The sequence below is a fragment of the Bombus vancouverensis genome, chromosome 7, assembly GCF_051014615.1.
Source record: "Bombus vancouverensis nearcticus chromosome 7, iyBomVanc1_principal, whole genome shotgun sequence".
NCBI classification, from domain to species: domain Eukaryota; kingdom Metazoa; phylum Arthropoda; class Insecta; order Hymenoptera; family Apidae; genus Bombus; species Bombus vancouverensis.
Window position 1 is genome coordinate 9,612,556 of NC_134917.1, and position 22,634 is coordinate 9,635,189.

The 22,634-nt window shown below is 35.7% G+C and overlaps 1 protein-coding gene across 6 annotated transcripts in view; it reads left to right on the forward strand.

Annotated features, from left to right (window-relative positions):
- Positions 1-22,634, forward strand: part of cnc (NFE2 like bZIP transcription factor cap-n-collar) — a 111,738-nt gene that overhangs the window by 27,479 nt on the left and 61,625 nt on the right. For all 6 annotated transcript variants that reach the window (XM_033338672.2, XM_076620096.1, XM_033338671.2 and 3 more), the window contains exons 2-3: positions 9,337-9,504; positions 16,406-16,481. In XM_033338672.2, the coding sequence (XP_033194563.1) occupies positions 9,337-9,504; positions 16,406-16,481 (244 nt within the window). The remainder of the gene's footprint in view (positions 1-9,336; positions 9,505-16,405; positions 16,482-22,634) is intronic.

A 22,634-nucleotide genomic window follows, 5' to 3' on the forward strand; every position in this document is an offset into this window, starting at 1 on the left:
ATCGTTAATTCAACGTAACTCTATGATCGTAAATCATTATAACTTTCGTTGCATTAGATCGTATTCGTATATGAAGCATTGCAACATTGTTCTACGTTGTGGCTTTCAAAACTGAGAAAATTGAATTTCAAAGCACCGAATCATTTATAATTCTTGCGATACATTCTTCCTGTCTTTTACGTTAGAAATAAACGAAATTTCATTTTTCACTATTGCAACCTTTCTTAACGATAATAACAATTTAATATTCTTAATAGTAACAGCTCGGATGATAATCTTTGTAATGAATATTAATAATTCAAATAATCGTTGATAGTAGAACCTTCCAGGGATGGTCATCTCCATTTTCAAACGCTTCTGAACGTTGTCTTTTCTTTAACGAACGCAACAAGAAGCTACGTCGGTAGGTAGTTTTTATTTCTGATACAGGAGGATCTAAGCTGTCGGTACGTTCTCGGCTAGATACGAAAGGGTGGCGTGAAAATCGAGGATAATGCCTGGTCAACCTAACGGTAGAACCACCATTAGGCCTATTTATCGTTCAAAGCCAGGTACATCCTGACAGGTTCACCGACTAAGAAGTACGTTGTTCTGTTGAGGATTCGATACACAACAGCCGTCGAAAGAAAGGCAAAACTGGCGTTATGCCATAACGAGATTACCGATAAATTTGTAAAGATTACTTATTAGCGGTAAGCCACTTTTCTAACTCGCTAGTCACCATTTGGTGTAATTAATCTTTGACTCGTATTACATTTATCTTCGAACGTTTTTCCTTTTAGTTTTTCATTCTCACATTTCGATGATCGCACGTTTCATCATAGATCGAGTATTTGATCGTATCGATATGGGTAACTATTATCGTGAATTATAAACCGTACGAAAGTGTGCAAAATTACAATTGAATTAATCCATGAATTATGATTACAGTGTACAAAGTAATTCGATTAGTGCATCGTATTCAATTATATTGTAATTCGTAATTCGTATCTCTTATTCGATTAAATTACTGTATGATTCGTAATTGTACGGTTAGAAAGTACAATCGAATAATCTAATTTTAGGACATAAACGTAAAATTGCGTCACGCATGAACGGGAAGTGGAAGATACGCAGCGTAGACGTTAAAAAGATACAGATATGAAAGATAAATTGTATAAACATTTATCTCGCTTCTTCGGAGTTCCGAGCTGTCACTCAGTTGCATTGTATTCCAATTATACCCACGATTGCGGTAATTAGCGATTGAATTAATTGAAAAGTTTGAATTATGTAATTCAAATACAACGTAATTTAATTACGATGCAATTCGAGTACGGTGTAATTTAATTAGCATAACCGTGAGCTCATAGTACCTGTTTCTCGAAGGCTTCTTGATTCATCTTTCACATAAATTGATAAACTATTTCGAAATTATGTTTGTTATTCTAGAGATAGATATTGTGCCCGTGTCAACGCTAGATATACCGAAATTTTCAACAATATTTTGTTTAATATAATGTGCTATATAAACTCAATAAACAATTTACTGTCATTTATTACGTTCAGCTTGTTCGTTATCAGATGTGAAAAAAGTAATTAATAGCTTAATATTGCTAACAAATAAGCTGTGATACTGCTTTTTTTTCTTCTTTGTGTACATTGTGTGTCCTTAATGATCTATCAGCGACATGTCTGATACCGTACTGTGTAAATAGAGAAATGATTACAATAGCAATCTGTAATGAAATTCGTATCACTAATTACTATCGATCAAGTCCATGATTGATTTGAAAATAACATTTCTCTCGAAAAATAAGACTCCAGTGCTTTGTCGTCTGGGTTTTTAAGACATGCTTCGGCCATTAGTATGAATAAATAAATAATGTAAGACAGTGTAGATTAATTTGGAAAAAGATAAGCATACGATAAGATTACTGTTTAGAATAAGAATTCTGTTTATTTGTGCACATCGAGAGACAAAAACAGATCCTATATCTAATTGAAGTTCATAAATAGAAATTCACTGATTCACTTCATTGTCTTATGATTTTTTATTCGTGTAATTGGATGTTTACGTTCAGACAGTGGATTTAATCTTCAAGAATTTATTTAACCAGACAGTGTCTAAAATTTCGTTGCAATAAATGGGATTCCATTCTACGTTTATTAAATAAACACTCAACTAACGTCTAATAAACGAACACCTTATGGAAATAATTTCAATGTTAAAGCAAATATTTTGGTCGCAATAAGAGATGTTAGAGAACAAAGGAATAGGAAAAGTGAAGCTTAAAGATAAGAAATTAGGAAGAATTTAAATATAAGAAATTCGAGGGCAAAGTGAGAACTTCAGGTTACATGAACATATGGAGTCACAATGTCATGGATTTATCAAGAAGAGGATCAAAGTTTTCATAGATCATCCGTGTCAATCGTTGTTCGTATGTATATATACGTTTTATAATTCTATATTTTTCCAGACTTCAGGATAATAGAATTAATCGTTAGTTGTTAATTCTGTATACCGAGAGAATATTTTAAATAAATATCAATTAATGATAAGAATATCTATACTCGTATCTCTTATCAACCAGAATGTTCGACGAATCTGTACTTATCAAACTACGTTTATCTTTATATGTAATGCAGTTTCTTCATTTTTACATACATAATTTTATTATTCTGGCACCACTAAAGCACTGGATCCCAGAAAAGTAGATTAAAACATCAGCTTGCAAACGAAAGTGCATAGTTATTCCTTCCTCAAATAATGTGTCATAACTTCTAGAATATTACTGATAGTTAAAATTAATATTTCATGATATATAAATCATTAATAATCGATACGAGTTTATGATTCCTGAAGTGTCATATAAAAGTGCTAAAAACAGTTACAAATATTTCGATACTTTCGATTCTGACGAAATATTCCTTTAAGTTTTACGGTGTCGTTGGGAATGTCGAGTACAGTACAAATACCAAAGAATCGTATCAAGAACACGAATTAACCGATCGTGTAATCGATCAAACTTTGCAGAAAAGTCCACTTGAACGCAACTGATCTGTTGCTATATAGTATACCGACGATAAACCGTCGTTTCCCCGAAGAAGCGTTTGATTATTCGAGAAGATTGGCTGTACTCGTTGTCATCGGCGACAATGGAGAGTAATTACATTATCACGGTGTTGTATGATCGACATTCGATGCAGTAAGTTATAAAACGTATAGTCATCGGCTCGTGTCCCGCAGAAGCGAAGTCTTTTCCTTTAGGAAGACAGATCGATTCAAGACTGGTGGAGATCGTTGCACCTGTTATTCAGGGACGAAGAAACAATCGACTGCAAAACTATTTTTCAAGATAACTAATTAAGATGGGACACGTGTTCTCCATACGAAGATCGTTGTTCTATTCCATACTTTTCAAAATGTAAAACATACGATTTGCAACATAGCCTCATGGTCGAAAAAGTTGACGATATTACGCGGGTAACAGGACGCTCAGGCTCTGTTTACTTGATATTATTAAAAAAATGTTGGAACTTATATTATCGTAATATGTTACATTGTACGTATTATAAACTATCGATACATGTATAAATTCCTTCGTATGATAATAACAAGATTTATAATGAAATGAGCGAAGTCTTAAAAGTGATCGTCACAAATTACAGCCAAGGTAATCGCCTTATTTAACTTGTAATTGTAAATTGTAAAACTGTGAAAAGTATTTGTAAAATAGAAATTTGTAGCCTGTAATTTCTCAGTTGTCTCGATTCAGTGATATCGTTATTTGATCAGTGAATTATTATGCAAGAGGTAACTTCTCAGTTATGTAATTATTACCAGTATGTACGCAGACAAACAGGAACGATATCCAGAGCGCAATTGTAAATGAAATCGTTGAGAAGTTACGCTCATTCATGCAACATTTAAGATTTAGGAAAAGTTATTTGGATATTGATATTCACAATTAAACGATGAAATTTGCGCCATAATAAGTCTCTACTATCTCCTGCCCAGTAAACAAAAATTAATTTGTAGTTGCTGAAAATCAGGACTTTTCAAAGAAACAATAGGAAACAGTTTCGAATTGATATCGGTACGTCTTGGAAAGAGCTCCAAGTCCTTATCTCTGTAAAAGTGTCTCGACACATGTTCTGACACTTATAACGTGTAAATTTCACTCCTAACCGATTTTACCTCCTCGTTATATCATTTCCGCCAATCTTGTTTGTTCGGAATCTCGAAACGACTAAACTTTATCTCTTCTCTAATTCCACAACCATGCTATCTCTTTTGCACCTATGTAACAAAATCGTCGATTTCTTTCTCGCTTCTCCGTTGCTTTTCGCTTTCCGTTTTCTTCTCTTTTTTTTTTTCTTCTTATTTATTTTCACTTTTCACATTGGAGGATTGTTATTTTTGACAAAAATGCGTGTACCGGACTAATTCTTGACTAAACATTCGAACCACCCAATGTAATTTTGTTATTCTTGATTTTCGTCTTACTTCAACGGCTTCATTTCTCTCATTTAGGCTCACGGTATATATCTTCGTGTATTATTTATCATTACATACCTACAGTTAGAAACGTATAGCGCGGGAGATACGAATTTTCTTCAGCTTCGGAACTTGCATGTTCTTTACGCGCAAATCGTCCCTTTGGTATTATTTCCTTAGGAAGCGTTTCACTTTCCTCGTTATTTCCCAAATCCCAGGAATCGTACGAAAGCAACGAAGCGATCTTTCGATGATGAACACGTAATTTCATTTACTGTACCTACTGTCTCTTGAAATTATATTTTTTCTGTATATTTAATCCAAAATCTCAATTACATAGCCATTGATTTGTTACGTTACGGCGATAAAAAGGGATCAATGAGAACGTAAAAGAAGAAATTGCTGTCCGTTCGGAGTCGGTATCCCGACGCTTTATCTTGCCGCGTGGCTAATCGAATAAAAATTAAAGGCGTCGGTGTCGTTGGAAAGAGCGCGCTGGTGCCAGGTGAAACGCGCTGCTGGCCTAGGCATCGAAGTCGATTCGATTTCTCGAGGAGAGCTGTGCCCAGCTGTGGGCGCGGCGGATATCCCGCTGTGTTTCTCCAACATGGCCGACACCTTATGCACACCCACGCTCTGGTTCTCTTTTTCATCGCGTCCTCCATTTCTTTCTCGTTCCTCCGGAGCATCAAATTACACGCTCGGTGAAGTAATTTTCGATGGCGCGTTCGTGATCGAGCGTGATGCAGAAACATATCCGTTATCCTGCGGTTCCGATGCGCCGTGTTAAAATTTGCGATCACCGATAACGATGGCCAAAGATTAATGGCTACGAGCCAACCGGCTCTGTCTTTACCCCGTGTATTAACCATCAAATGATTCCTCCGATTGATCCATATGAAATTATGCGTATACACGAGCTAAATAAATAAATTCTATCGGGACCGTGATCTGTTGCAGGAAGAACGATCGAGCGTGTAAAACGGTGGAATGATTAATCATATGTTTCTTGTTAGCTTGGAAAAATTATCGGATTACCCACGTGTATGTAAATAAGAATTATTGGATTGATTTTATAGTTGAGAATTGTCTGTAACAATTTCAAATTATATTTGGAATTAATTCGTGATGAATGTACGATCGATCGCTTAGCGACTATAATGATAAAAAGCTTTCAAGTACGTACAAGTAATACTGAACTAAAACCAATTCGGTATTTCTTGTGATCGAAGAAATAATTTTTCAAACTAACGAGAAATATGTGCTATTATTGATAATCGTCTACACGTCCATCGTTTTACACGCTTAATCGTTTCTCCTGCATCGTAAGGTAATTGCGATAGTGAAGCTTTAGATATTTCCTCTTTTTTTAACAAATTTATCTGATTAAGGACGTAGCGACCGTTCTAAAAATACAGTTCTGCAAGAATAAACTGGTAAAATATCGATGAAAGTTAGATGTGAAATAGAATTAGTAATTCGTATTATTTGATATTAGATATAGATATTAGATTCGTATTAGATATAAATTTATGAAGCGAATTAATGTTTAAGCCTTCTATTGAAGACGACATGTATTTCTATTTAACTGTATCTGTATTTCATATCGATGTATATATACAAGTAAAACTATTTATTCAAAGTTTATATTGTTTGGTTTATTTTAAAGATTAACATGATTTCCCTATAACACAGAAGAGATGTAACCTATGCTACCTATAAATGTAATATATAATAATATAATATATAATAGAGAAAGTTTTAAAGAGATTGTTCCACTAAAGAACTGCATATTTTTATTCAAACTTGGAATAGACGAGACGTTGCTATTTAAATTTATGTAGCAGAATTTCTAATTGCCTTCTAATTAACAAGCAGCATTCCTTAATCTAATGCAATCTTCGCCAAATAAGAGAAATTCTACGTTTCTATGAAAGTATAAACAAGTACATCAAATGAACACATACAAATCCGTTCTTCGACTTTAATAAGCAGGCCACGAGTTGTCACGCTTGCTCGTTCCAACAAAAATTAGCAAATCTAATCGTGTCTTCATTCACATATCTGTATAACCGGCTGTTATACCAATGCAATCTTTCTCCCTCCTTCACTCGCAATTTTTAATGAAATCGTAACGAGGCTTTTGACATTTCTCTTGGACGTAGTAAGACGTCGTTGTGTTCTTAATACTACTTCAAAAATCTCACGTCCTGTTGCCGCTATGACACGATAAGTAGTTGCAATTTGCTAGTCACTTAATCCGCGAATACGATTCATTGGACGCGAATTATTTATTATATATTTGCAGAAATGTACGGTAGGAAAGCTTCTTCGGAGTAATTTCAATTTATCTTTGATCAATGTTTTTTCGATAGAAAAAGTCGATCACTTTTAAATCATACGTATAGCTGTATAGGTGTATCTATAAGTTTCTTAAATTACTGAAATATCGTTTTAAACATTTTCGCATACGTAATCTATTTATAATGTGAAAACGTTGTCCGCTATCTCCTTACGAATAAGTAAAACTTGTTACAGCTATTGAATTAAAAAGAGCATATTCATCTATTAAAGAGCAGTACAAGTTAATTTCGTATATCCTAAAGCTGAGGCAAATAGATATGCGTGTATATATATAATTTCATTTATTTGTACTTAATTGACAAAACCACTAAATTACCGATAGTTGCTGATCAACCGTTAAAAAACAAACGTTCTAATTAGCGATAAAAATTAATCGATCTTTAACTTCTGTAACTGCGTAGTCTGCAACATGGATATCTTAACCAAAGTGTTTTTTATCGAATATTTTTCACTAAAAACTGTAACAGAGTCGAATTAATTGCGAAATCTAATTACGGTCGCCGTTACTCGACATTACTTCTTCTTGCACAGGTTGTAATAACGGTCAGGTTTAAATTAGCGAAGAAAATCTGTAGATTAGTTAACGAGGTTGAATACGAACTCGGCGAAATTGGCTCAATTAAAAGCTACGGGCCAGCTGCCCCGACAATTGTGCCCCGTCATGTGATTGGTCCTTTTTCCCAGGTTCTTTCTTCTCCTTTCGATCTCCTCCATTTCGAGATGCATCGATACTCGGCCCGTCATTAATCATGCACTTTTGTACACACTCGTCGATGGGACTCCCTGCGAGGGACATCTTGGCCCGCAACAAAATGAATCTTCAGGATCGTGATTTCGATTTCGAACAACTCGATCGCGATCGAAACGTTATTAACTTACATAAAGCGAGCACGCAAAACTTGTTGTGCTACCACGAAATCCTTGTACTTATTAATTACTATGCTACGCGTAAACATGTAATCATCAATTATACTTATTTTAGTCGTGCGAGTACGCGAAAAATTTAATTGGAAGTGTAGAATAGAATTCTTACAATTTGCAATTTACAATTTGCAAAAGTTTTCTTGCAATTTACGATAAGTGACATCTAATCCTTTTTAAATGGGTTATTACGGATATTGAAGAATAAACTAAATCAGTATGAAATTCAATATCTAAATTCAGATACATAGGTAGGTACATACTGCAGTTTTCAGAAATTATAAATTCTCTACTCCTGTAAAAGTATAGAGTCACTGTAAAAAGTGTTTGCACAGTACTGAACTTTAACAGAATTATTGTAAAACATCGTATGGTAACAAGGTTTTAATCGAATCAAAATATTTACGTATTCTTACAAGTCTTCAGAATAATTTTCAAGAAGAAAAGACTGCGATATCTATTCCTATTGTGAAAATATCAATAAACATATAGCAACTTACAAAAATATATAATATTATATTAATAATTATTATTACTATTATAATGAATATTAATATTAAATATAAATATGACCATAGGTATTTTAAAAAATAGTCTGCATCAAAAGAAAATGAGTTTGAAAGACACTTTCATTATGATGCATGATAACCGTCCAAAGTATAATGCTACTAACACACGAGCATCGATCTTGTATAATACTTGAAAACACTCAGAAACACCTCTACAATCTCCAGATATAAACATTATTAAAAATATATGGGATCACCTGAAATGGGAAATTACGAAGTCAACGTATTTCATCAAGAAATGATAGGGAAAGAACTATTTTAGAAGAATGGAATATCATTTCCGCTAGAGTACACATCGATTTAATAAATTCAATATCACGACGGCTTCAAGCCATAGTAAAACCAAAAGAAAACTTCACTAAGTATAAAAATAATTAAATTTAGTAATTTCCTCTCCTATATATCGGAGTTATTAATTTTCTTCATTAAACTGCAATTTTACGAATATCTTCCACGTATATATTTTTTTCATTTTTTAGATGTCTCTTAATATTTTCTCACAGACTATACATATGCCATTTCTTTCTTTTTTTTTTTTTTGTGAAAATTATTCTGCTGACTTGTAAGAATGTATACATATTTTTTATTCGTTAAAAAATAGTTAATAAACGACGTTCTACGTTATCTTCGTTGAAATTAATTATCGTATCTATACTTTTTACACTGCTTCTAACAGTACATTATTAATTATAACATCTAACGAATATTGATATACAGCGGGTGTTCACGAACTTATGGCAAATTATTAAAAAGCAAAAATTTGTAGAATACACATTTAATATAAAGAAAAACGTAAAATATCCGAAGTGGAACATATATTACAATATTTACTAGATGAAACGAACCTCTATTTAGGCTTCGTTTATTACTTTTGTAAAAATAAACATTTGTATCTAATAAAAATATGAATTTGTGTCAACGTAACAGTTCTTTTCATTTTTTCAATTTATGTATCTAAATTACCAACACTTTTTCACAAACGCTTACGTATTGTTTCAGGATATGGATTTAATCGAAGTGCTCTGGAAGCAAGACGTGGATCTGGGATTTACGTTGGTGGAAGCACCAACAACAACAACGAAAAAGGCGTCCACGTTGGAAAAGGAGTCCGACGATGAGATCGAGAAATTAAAAGCTCTGGAAGCGATCAATGGGACTAACGAAAAGGTACGTAACATTACCCTTATCTTTGTCATAACGTGCTCAACCGAACTTACCGATCTGTCTTCGATAAGTACCTATATTCTTATTCTTAATTTCGACTTCGATCTCTGCCACGCTTTCTCCCGTTTACGGACCGCAATTAGCAATTAATGACATATTGTTTATCGAGTTTCGTATACTTTCACATTACAGAGAACCTAACATTTTGCCTTTTCTCGTGTGACATTCAAATTCGCGTTTCTAACGTACACCATCGGCTAAAAGTTTCGGCTTAAGGGTTAAAAGTCGAGATGAAAGTGAAGTTAAACGATATGGTATAATATGAATCGCCGTGTTAACATTGACAGAATAGAAGCATTAAAATTAGAAAGTTAAACGGTAGGAAAATTGAAGGACCTTTCACAGATACCTAAACTTTTGTCCGCTAGTGTATCTTTTCTGATAGCTCGCCTTGGCGTTCAGCCTTTCCGTCTTTTGTGTCTTCCTTGCGATTATCAGCGATAGAAAGTCATGATTTAGATGTACGTTCTCGCTTGTCGGAACTATTTCGTGGGAATACGTTCGTCGTCGTTGAGTCGTCGAGTTCGAAACAGTTCACCAGTCGGAAGTTTGATTGTTCATCGGAAACGACAGGGAAAGAAAAGAAGAAAAAAGGTTAAGATTTGATCGTATTAATACTCGAGTGGATACGGCCATGAGAGGCAAGCGATCCGTGTCGATAGATCGGTATCGATTCGTCGTGAAGTCGACGGTGAGGCATCAAACAAAAGTGACGCCACTCGATGGACTAACAGAAGAATTCGGCACTCGGGGTGGCTATCTCTTTACAATCTCTCGACCGACTGTCCTGTTTTGTACAAACGTTACTCGAATCCTTGTCTAGAAAATATCTCATTGAGTTAGTTAAATTTAGTTAGATAAATCTACCTTGCGTCTATTATATTCGAACAAAATTTAAGAGAATTTCTTTCATTTATTTTATTCATTTGAAGTTTGCAAACGTATGTGTACTGTTTACTATGTTCTATAAGTTATCTTATAGAACGTGCGAATCACTAGCAAGTATAGCTGCCCTTCTTCCCTGTAGGTCTCCTAATTCTTATCAAGTGTCTGCATGTGGACTCCCACCGTGATAATCGGTCAAACATAGATCAGTCAAAAGGTATAATCCTGCAGAACCCATAGAAGCTATGTTCGATAGATACCAAAGAGATTAGGCTAGGAGGAACCATCCCACGCGCACTCGGATATGATCTCGGTCGATAATTCGAACCCCAAACTGTCGGCTTCTCGTCTTGTCTCTTCCCTCTAATTCCCTGTACGTGAGAATATCTCGAAACTACTGTACTTTATCTCCTTCCTCCAGATTTGCCTCCTCGTCTTTCCCTCTTCGTCTTATCAATTTTGTTAGACGTTCCATCTATTCGCGCAATTCGTAATCTTATTCAGAATCATGAATTTCACAAGCTAGTAAATAACAGTATAAATCTCGATCTTGGGGTAAATACGAGTTAGAGTTTATTATTATTAAAAAAAAAAAAAAAAAAAGGAAATATGTTCGGCAAACTTAAAATAATCAAAGACTGAACGACTGCATGATTGTACCTATATTGATTGCAGCGGTTTGATTCAATGAATTTTATTCGGTCAAGATTCTATTGTGCCCTGTTCAACGATGCGTAGTTTCCTTAAGAATCTAAAATCGTGTCTGCAGTTCACTCCAGATCGACTGATTTAATTCACTTTCTATTCTACGACACAACTTTTTTCAACGTCGATTTCCTTCATCTGACGCGTTTCAGTCGATGAGCACGAAGAGCGTTTAAGTATCCACGAAGATTCGAGCCAACGAGAGCTCATCCATACCGTGGTCACCGACAATGACGTTGCATGACGTTCTGGGCGGGTAACCCATCAGACTTCTCGACGTTCTTTCTCTTCTCTTCTTTTCTCTTCTCCTCTCTGATCGTCTCTTCTCTCCGTTCTCCGGTCTCTTGTCTCCTTTACTCTTCCACTTTGACTCTCTCTTTTGCTCTCACGGCCTTCGGTAGTAAAGTCGGTGTTCCTTCGTTCCTCTCTCCAATCCCTATCTAACTCGCTTCGTCTTTCGGGCTCTTCCTCCTCGAAGATCGTATTGTTCCAACGGGTTCCACCTTTGTGAAGGGACCGCCGTCTTCGAGGCTCCAATAATACGGGGAATATCCTCGATCCCGATCGAAAGCAGACACATCGATCCAAAGTGTGGTTCGCGAACAGCTGAGAACAAAGGCCAGTCCACTCCTCTGTCCCATCTTCCTCCAATTTCTTTCGCTGTATATTGACAGCCATTGTCCCGATATTTAGTCCTGAAATTGTTTTAACTGCGAATATCTTTAAAAATACGAGTCTATCTTCCTCGTTTCTATCGAACGCTGAACTTAAGTTCTTCGAAAGATTTTTATCGAATTCTTGTACGTTTCTCGAAACAGAGAAATTTGGAAACTTTCGTGCCCGATTGATTGGAAGATATACGGTATGCTTCTTTTTTTCTTTTTTTAGTAATTTCGTTAATAATATTGAGTATACGGTTTGTCTGTTTTTATATGAAACGGGATGCTAATAGATTAATGGTAAAATTTCGATCTAAATTTGCCTGCGACTATTAAATCATCTTTTATCGTTGATTCCAATTTAATAGGACGAGAATACTCGAAGAGTACAGCGTATTATGTTCCAGCGTAAAATAATGGCGCTCATTCGGAGTGACTGGTGTGAATATTTAATTTACGACTTCGGCTGAAATTCCAAACGATCTGCGTTCGCAATGGTGACAGGTTCGATTATAGCGACTTGCTCCATTTATACGAAGGAAATAATCTCTTTCGATCTAATGGAAACTCAAAGTCCTAGAAGACCCTTTTTTAACTTCCTATAGAAACTTATTTAAAATTGAGTAAATTTATTTAGGAACTTTGCAGATTTATAACAATGCATTTTAAGACATTTTCCTGTGATTTTTTCCCCTAAATCCCGTTTCTTTCCATATTATCCACGTATTCTTCGTTCTTTCTTCAATTTCGTCAATTTTATTCTTCAATTTCTTTACCTACAGAAATTTGTAATTCCATCATCGATAGTTTCAATATAAACTCCAAACTCTTGCTACGATTAAAGCGTTTGAACCGACAAACGACGTAAGTACCAAAAGTAAGAATTTTCACTAAAAACAAGAGAACTCGTTTCTGTTATCCTTCTTCCCACTGAACAAATCATTTCTCCATTTTTCTCACGCTTACTACGATATACTTCGCTCACCTATGTTCCTAAAGAATCGCTAAATTCTCGATATAATCAGAAGAAAATACGAACGATGCTCGACGATGGCTTCCCGCTTTCTTTTGCATAACGACAGGAGCCAGCTAAAATGTATTCGTAAAAACATCGGAACGGATGGCGTTCATTTGTTGGCGGGATGCAATCGCTGAGGGTTTGTTAAAATGATAGATGTACAGCATCCCTCTGGTCGAGGGGCGGCATCGATAAAGCAAGCTGGAAAGGAAGATGAGGGTTAGGGCGAGGGAGAAGAAAGCCGGTTGGTCGCGGGACGTAGTCGAGAAAAAAAGAGAGGAGAGAGCAAGATAAAAAGAGAGGGGAGAGCAGGGCCAAAGAGATTGGAGCAGCATGGCAGGGGGATTCTGAGGGACGTATTGATGGTCCTGGAAATTGAAAACGCGCCCAGCGAACCGAAGTGGGTTTGGCCTCCTTCTCTTCCCTGATTGTTTCTGTCGGATGAATTTTCGGGAGAAAATGGCGGTCGATCCCGTGATGTTGTATTTCGGAATTGTTTCCATCCATACCTACCTATAGTTTCATTATTCACATACGTACATACTTTGTTTTCGAACAATTGTTTCTTCTGCGCAGGCAAAGAATAGTTTCAATCAACTACGTATTTATAGTTTTCTCGTCTTTCAAATCGTTATAGAAATATAGATAGAAATTACAAGTAACGAGCTAGAATTTTAGTCGTTGCTGGATCCTTGACGTTTTGTTTGCAACACTTGTTTTTTTTTTTTTTTTTTTAATTAATTGAATTATTGCAGTACAGGGTTAGATAGGTATAGTTGTAGACGAAGAAACATACGAGGTGTTTCATGCGTATTATACATCTCATTGTGCTTCTTATAATTAGTCGCGTGTATTTAGTCTTTGTCGGACTAAAAACAATTTGTTATTCTCTTTCTACGCGTACTTCGTATCTATATGTTCGTTGGCAGTGAGAATAATCGAACGAATCAAGAGCTGAAGTTATCATTTTTAAAATAGAACCAGGATAAAAGGTGCCAGGATCGGTGTGTTGCGAATTCGAAAAGACGACAGGTTACGAATTATTCGCAGAACCGTGACTGGCAACAACCTGGCGACTTCAATAGCTGGCTCGACGGTCACGGTGGCCCATTGATTTCGTACATATTCGCGGAGATCAATACAGATTCTAGCTATGCTTTCAACCGACAGATCGTTCGTGACGGTCGAAATAAGCAGACTCTAAGTAGTTCGAAAATCTTAATTGAGAGCTGCGCGAACGATGCAAACTCATAACGATGACAGGACCTCCATTGTCATACGGGCGACCGTGTCGTTGAGAAGAAGAGCCACGTCTTTTTCGAATAAACAAGATAAAGATAATAAGATATAAAAATTGTATAGTTATATTGCTAGATCTTTGGTTTCCAGTTACTTTCATATTCTAATTACTATCGCAATTCTTTAGATTGCAAATGAATAATTATATACAGGGTGGTTGGTAACTGGTGGTACAAGCGGAAAGGGGGTGATTCTACGCGAAAAAAGAAGTCGAAAATATAGAATACAAATTTTTCGTATAAGGCTTCGTTTTCGAGAAAATTGACTTTGAATTTTCGCTCGGTACACGTGCACTTTATCACGTCTCGTTATAACGGATCTCACTGTAAATCGTTGTCTCGATGGAAAAATTAAAAAAAAAAGAAAAAAGATTAAAAAAAATTTTTTATTCTATATTTTCGACTTCTTTTTTCGCGTAGAATCACCCCCTTTCAGCTTGTACTACCAGTTACCAATCACCCTGTATAATACAAATTATGGGTACATACAATGACGAGCATATAGACGGGAACAAACAATTCTAACGATTTAGGTAACTGAAATTATTTTGTGTTTACATATTTTCGATATATTGCTTCAAATGCTATCCTTTGAATTAAATGACATATCATGCGATATTACATATATGATCAACTCGGAAACCAAACTGATCAACTCCACTTTTTGTCAATCTCTCAATTTCATTTCCTACGTAGATACACCATGAATATTCAATTCTGTAAAAACAAATTAACTTATACTTCCATTCATTGCAAGGTAAATTTGAAAAGTAACGATTGCGATATAATAATATCATCTCTTCTTTCGGCTTTCCAATTAATGTACTTGATCAACGTGTCTTGCGAACAGCTCATAAATACAAAACTAGGTAAAACAAAATTATCCTTATGTTTAGATTATACATATAGCAATATCGATATAGTTCTAAAGTCGAAAAAGTTTAACAGTAAAATTAAAGCGAGGAAAGTTAGCTGCGAATCTAAACAGGAAACAGTGAGCACGAGAATGCACGCGGATCCTTGATGGCGCGTAACTGCGATGCACTTAGTTTCATTTCGCGGGAGTTGTTCGATCGAAGGGTGGAGAGAGGATTGATCGAAGTTTGTATTCATAACCCCGGATCTTGGTATAACGCACCACTCAACGACGATACATCACACTGAATGAAAAAGAGACTGAGGCAACGATAGAAGGGGATGAAAAGCTGGAGGCCAGGAAAGGGAGAAGAGAGAGAGAGAGAGAGAGAAGCCAGTGGTTGGATAGCTACTATCAGAGAGTCGCTATGATTAATGGTCGAGTACAATGCTATTTTCATTAAACTCATTTCACTGCAGCCCGTATATAACACGGGGTACGGCCAGCCTATGGTCTCGGCCATATGAGCGCCCTCGGCTTCTTTTTCACGTTGCCGTTAGGTTCCCTTGATTATGACGTCTCTATGATCGTCGACCTTCACGGTCTCGAATGCCATCCGAGTGAATTCAGCCATTGTTACGCGGCGTCGTTTTCGATCCTTTCATTATCAACGGAATGGCGTTTTCACCGAAAGTCGGCCGCCGTATCCAAATTTGAAAACGGCTTCATCCGTGATATTGCGAGCTTTTGCTACGATGTACGAACAATCTGTCACTTTCTTTTCAATGGAACGACTAGTGTCGGTAGTTGAGAAGAATTTTTAACAGTAATACAAAAGATAATGTAAAGGATAAATAGATAAGATAGATGGAGAAATGATAAGAAAAGTGGCGATGAAATTTTTGACGCGTTGAAAAGATGAATATAATGACGTTAATACTGTAAAGTAATGAAAACAAGTTAGAACTGAAACATCACATTGACGCAAAGTTGTTAATGTTGTAAATAATATTCAGTGGGAATTAAATATGAATAACGTTTTTAAAACGAATATGAATAATTCAGTTTACTGGATGTCTTCTAAACGTGAAAAGCTTGCTAATCGCTAATTTGTTAAGAAATCAATTGACACTTGACGTCGTAGATTTGTCAGATATTTATCACGGTAATTTCTTAATTTATTACTCCGTTTATTTAACGACATCTAAACCCAACATAATTGCTAATTGCGGCTTGTTTACGAGGAATTGGCTACGTAAACATTTCTCAGTAACAAAGAGTTCTTCCTATTGATTCGATTGGGTGTCATCGTATCTTGAAGCAGACAAGAAAAAAGTTAGTTTCGTGACTAAGTCCGGTTTTATTCGCTCAACGGAATATATTGTTAGCTGCTAGGAACATTTCCTCGGTGTTTCATTTCCAGAAAGACAGAAAGGAATATGACGAGCCACAAGATGATCCATGGGCAGGCCTTCCTTATACCGTCGATCTCGAAACTGGTAAGTGCAAATTAGTTTTATCGTGCAATCAAACAACTTAAGATAAAACTTGTATCAAATTTTTATTTGGAAATTTTACCTGTAAAAGAAATATTGCGACATTTGTGCAAACTATGCGAGAATAACTAGATAGGTACTTATATATCCAAAAGAACCGTATAACAAGCACAGCAGCACTATGAAAGGTGTTCATAATTTTGATTACATAATACGTTTATGCGCTGCTTTGAACGCTTGCTTTGCGTATCAGTCTCTAATTAAAGAGTCAATCAAAGGTGATAGACACCGTCCGTATACCGTAGACGTCCTAATACGCCGGTAAAAAACCAGGGACAATTATATACAGCTAGTTCGCGTAGCTCCTTCTATTCAAAGCGTGTCAAATTAACGTTGCAATTTGTAAAAGCCAATTTGAAGGTTCGCTGCAGTTAAGAGCCACGACCGCGCCTGGCCGCACCTCTCGCGAATCTAATTACCATAAACGCGTTGATTAAATGTAGTCTATTCGACGATTATTTCCTTAGTCGAATCATTTTTATATCGACTAGTCAGTGGTAGATAATTCGGTAGTGACGGCGGCAAACGAAGGCAAAAAAGAATGTTAACGCTATGAAAAGCGTAAATGACGTGTATCGGCAACTATGCGGTCTAACTATAAATTGCGATAAGCGTTGTCTTATAAAATCGTAAATAGAAATCGTATTAGTAGTTTTATTTGTGACACAAAATTTATATGAACGATTATATAACGTCACATTCCAACAATTTGTGTCTCAATATATAAATTGCGCGCTCTATCTTACTCAATTCCATATTGCAGAAAAAGTCATGGTAAGTACAGATACTGTTAAGTTGTTGATTCCAATGTCGCTCGGATAACTCAAATAAAACAGAAGGAATTTCGTACATGTAATATTAATATATGTATAGATAATATCGTAGAAAAATATACACAACGAAATTTTGCAACAAAAGCAAATGCAATACCTAATTAATAATAAAATTATTAATACAATTCATATTTTTATATTCCAACGAGTAACATGATTGATAAGTATATAACGAAACGAGTAAGAAAAATACATATTTAGCCCCAAAAGCAAACACAATTTCGATACCCGATTATAAATACATTCAATTCATTTTAACGCTCATGAAACTTCTAAATTGCTTTCCTCTAAAAAATGAACAACGTGACTTATCACCTTCTTCCTCTATAACGTAGCTCAAAGGAAAAAAAGGAAAACAAAAGAATTTCATTCCATTGTTGCTACCTCTCCGTACTGATAGTCGCGTTAAATTTCGCGCAAGTACATTCCTGTGTATAGAGAGCTCACCGAGGAGAATTTCTTTCGCGCAATTGTTGCATAATCCGAAGGACTGTGGCCAACCAGCGTGAAAAGAACGTCGCCGGACAACCGAAAATAATTCGTGGAGACACTTTTGCGCGTTCGTACGAGATCAAGAATGAACGTATGCAAGAGAAGGAAGGATCGTCTAACACGAAGCTGAGCGTTTGGCTGGCTGGTAGGATACACTTTGTCCAGGTACGGCGGGAGTGAGAGATTTCAGAGAGCCAGAGGTTCCAGTTCGTAAAGTCTCGTGGAGAAGTCGGGGAGTGGCTACAGGAACGCCCTCGCTGCCTTCTTCCCTCCCTTACCTTCGAACCCCACCATCCTCAGCAGCCCTTCGTATTCGCTCGGTTTCCCCTTCTCTGCATTTAATTACTTTACGTCGCGACGACCAGAGAGTGCGCCTAGCCCACCGCGATCCACTCTACGTCGTGTTTCGTATCGACGCTTGACGAAGGTTCGCTCGTTAAAACCTTTTTAAAATGTCGGCGTATCCGCGAACCTCGTTCTTTATTTCTCTTCCTCCTTTTTTTTCTGTTTTCTTCTTCTTCCTTTTTTTTTTTTTTTTTGTTTCGTTCGAGTCTCGTTTTTGTTCTCCGTTTTTCGGGAAAAAGAAAAGCGAGAAATTTGATCGATGGATGCTTCGAAAGCACTTCCCTATATGACGATTTGATTTTACATAGGTTGCACAAATGGCTCGTGAAGTATTTAGTATACACGTTTTACGTCTATATTGAATGTTTTATATAAAAAAAACAAGTTTTGAGGTTTCAGTGGTATAGTTGCGAGACACGACTTTCGTGATTAGGGTAGCTTTGGTCAAATTTGCAACGGATCGGCAAATGTATATAAAAGTTACAGAATACTTACGCTAGGATGCTAACGTAACGTTTATTTAGTAAACAATTAATACACAGCGTGAATAGCGGTTTTAAACGTATAACGAATGTTAAAAGTGGCCCCGCTGATTAGCGAGTAGGTACATAATGTGCACTTGATTTTTTAAATATCTTCGTGATCTCTGCAGAATATATTCTTGCGATAAATACAGTAATTTCTGTAGATATCTTCAGAATCGTTACAAATTTGATCAATTATAGTCATGATCGTCGTGTCTCATTACACGTACACGTAATAGAATCGTAAGAAAGTTTCTGTAAGTGTTTGAATACTTTGAACCACCGTATGTGCATGGAGATGTGAAAAAGAAAACGAAAAAGAAAATTGATTCGTTGCCTTTCATTTTTACGCTGTATAGGTAATATTCGACGCGGGATTTGATTTTAATCCACGCGTCGTTAAAAATTATTTTTCACCGTGGGGAGAGAATGCAAATGTGTAACATTACGTTAAACAGCAGTCGAATATACTGAGAAACAAGATTACACGGAAAATATTTTTCTACCATACGTTGATATATATGTATGTGTTCATTGTTTTTAAAAAATAAAAGTGTTTCTTAAATTAAACGATATAATTACCATCGTGACTCTTTTACGTTTTTATTATTTCCGAAACAATATGCAGAGCTGCAGCATGATAAATTATTTTGTCATTTACGAGAAAAATAGCGAGAGTTAAAGAGCGACCGTTACAATTTACCGCAATTTACGGTTTGCTTATTTGTTGCACGACACAGAGCCGTTGGTGTAGTAAATTAATTCGATTCCGCAATAATAAGTTCGTTTTACAAAGCACCGACCAGACTAACAAGAGCAGCGGAGCTCATTACGCGGCTATCTCGTCGTCGATCGATCGACTCGACGTACGGCATTGTGTGATTAATGAGTCGCTCGACAAAAGAAAGCACAAATTCCTTGGGCGTCGCTATTCTTTAAGATTTACTAAGAGAAAAATAGAGAATAACGAACGGGGCTCCAACCGAGATACAGACCTTTCGAGAGAAAAAAAAAAAGTATCTTTATCGCTTAACATTTTACCTGACATAGCTATGTCCAAATAATTTTAACGTATAGAGTAAACGACATTTGGATTTTAATGTCGCCATATGATTCGGAAGAAATATTTTTACGTAGAATGGTTGAGAATGAGAAGAACCTGTTACGTCCAGCCAAAGATATAATTGTTGAGACAAACAGTATTTTGATATTAGTAATATTTTAATTGTATGAAAGACAATATCTTTATATTGTGCAGATGGTGAAAAGATACGTGTTTAGTCCCAAAGCGAAATTGAAGGATAATTTCGATAACACAGAGTAAGGTAGAATTACTTGAGTCATCTAAGATTCATCATCTTAAAATTCTATCTTGAATTTTGCATGCAATGACCAAACTCGTTGTGTATTATGGAGCTTCATTAATCTTTGATATAAAAGCGAAGGAATGAGGAAATACCGCGTAACTTCAGATTCAGCAAAAGAAAACAACAAAAACGAGAAAACGCTTCGAATAACCCTTTAGCAGGTTTATTTGGCTCGGCGAGGAGGTATTATACGTATAAGAACTAAGAAAGTAAATAACAAAATAACTTCCAGAAATAAGGTAATACACACACGACTGAATCATAATAATCACAATCGCGGATATTAACATTAATTGAACCGACTTCTTTTTCCTTAACGACTAGAAGTTATATTCTTGTAAGAAATTATGGCCATCTAGCTATCAAGCATGTTTGTCACGCTACTAATAAAGAATTAAATAACTAGTCTGTTTTCAAATATAGATCGTTTAAGAATCGTTCATAACCGAATTTGCCAAATTACAAGGTGAATTACTTAGCTTATCTCGAATAAGATTAATTTACCTTGCTACAATTAATTAACAACGTACTGAATTTTAAAGCAGCCAGCCTCTGAAAAAAATGGGAAATACGACTTATCGCGTTCTTCCTGCAGTCTTCATTTCCAAACATGGCCCTTCTCGTTCCTATTACTGAGAACCTGCCTTGCTCTTTGAAATAAGAAAAAGGAAAAAAAGCGGGGAAAAAATGGAAAAAATGACACGCAACGGTTGCCTTTGGAACGAAAGCCGGTCGTTATCTGATTAATGAACAAATAATTCATTAAACTGCGGATGATATATCTACGGTAAAAGTTCAGTGCACTGGGAAGCTTGGGTGAATAATCAAGCGCCATAATACCTTGACCGCTGGGAAATTGCAAAACGATATTGTTGTAGCTCGATATAGAGTTGCATTCGAAGGGACTTCTTACGATTACATGTAAATTTATTCGCAACACGTAATCCCTAACACTATTACAAATCGTTTCCTGGCGGTTACATAGACATGGGTCCGCGCGAATCGCGATCTTCACGCACGAGGACCAAGTGCTTTCGTGAAAAGGGAATCAAGAGGTGGGGTAAAGAGGAGGATAAAAAGGTGCTGTATGATGCCGTCGACATACAAGGCGCTTGTACCAATTTGACGAAGCATGATGGATTACACGACGGATCTTATAAAAAGTTTATATCCGAGGAATAAATTATCATAGCATTGTCTCGCCACGAAGACTTTGGGTGCGCCGCAAAGTGTTCCCCTTCGATCGACACGATGTATTTTTCTTTCTTACGTTATCGATAATGTTCCGCCGTGATTAAAAATTCGCCCGGACTTATGTCGTGAAGCGTATTGCCAAGCGAATTCTAATTTCGTGGTTTTGAACATGATTTCTGAAATATTAGTTTATTTGATGTTACGTTATTTACGGTCGAAAAATTTCGTTGAATAAATTCAATTATGAATAGGATACTTTTAAAAGAGACAGAGAATTGAATTATCTTCCTATTTGATAGGATTATCTTATTAGTTCTTCGATTACTTGTCTTTGTCCTATGTTTAATTTAGAAAATAATTGCTTTTATTTAACATTTCGATCGAAACGTTTTGTATTAAAGCGAACAAATTTACAGAATGAATCTGTTTAATAGGAAAAGAAAGTAAGTAGTAAGCAAGAATTCGATCTAAAGTATTCGTTATAATATTATATTATATAGCAAGCGAAAAGAATTAGTTTAAGCTCCACTTCTTTAAGTATAGTATAAGTATGTTCATAAAAATATGAATTTATATAAACATACGCAATTATCATGCATTTGGTATTATCTTTAATGAACGTATAGCTGCCTATAGTAATTTAAAGTCCCTTCGAAATATAATAAGCTTCTAACTTAATTTGCACTATCTATCGTGAATAATTATTTGAAATACAATTATCATTTATTTAGCACATAGACTGTACAAAATTAAATAAATCTGTTTAAATAATAACTTTGTAGGACAAGCAGCAAACAATTGGGACGAAGAATAATTCTATTATACTTAATGTCATACATCGGCTGTATATAGTGTATTAAAATGGACATATGTAGTACATACATTTCTATTTTGTCATTTGTATTGACTTTCAATTGCCGCATTGAAATTTTGTAATAGGCGTTGAACGTGACCGACCCCGCCTTCTTCAATATACTTACAGACTTATCTCTGCCTTTAATAATTCATCGAATAGAGGAAGGAATCGAAGATAGGTTGAGGTTGAATATCGAACGAAAGCGATCTAATAAGGCATAAAAATTAGAAAATGTCATTTTATCAATCTACACACGCAGACATTCTTCTTTTCCTATTATTCGTGTCATGTTAATAGGATTTCAACAAATAGTTATTAACAGGTATTTGTATTGTAATATTCATTTCATTATTTTACCTCAACATAAAGGTTTATTCGTATTTACCTACTTTTCTAATTGCTTTGCCATAGTGTATAAAGCAGAATCGCATAAATATCTTTTAACCTACATTGATAAACGAAATCTTTTTTTTTAATCTGGAGGT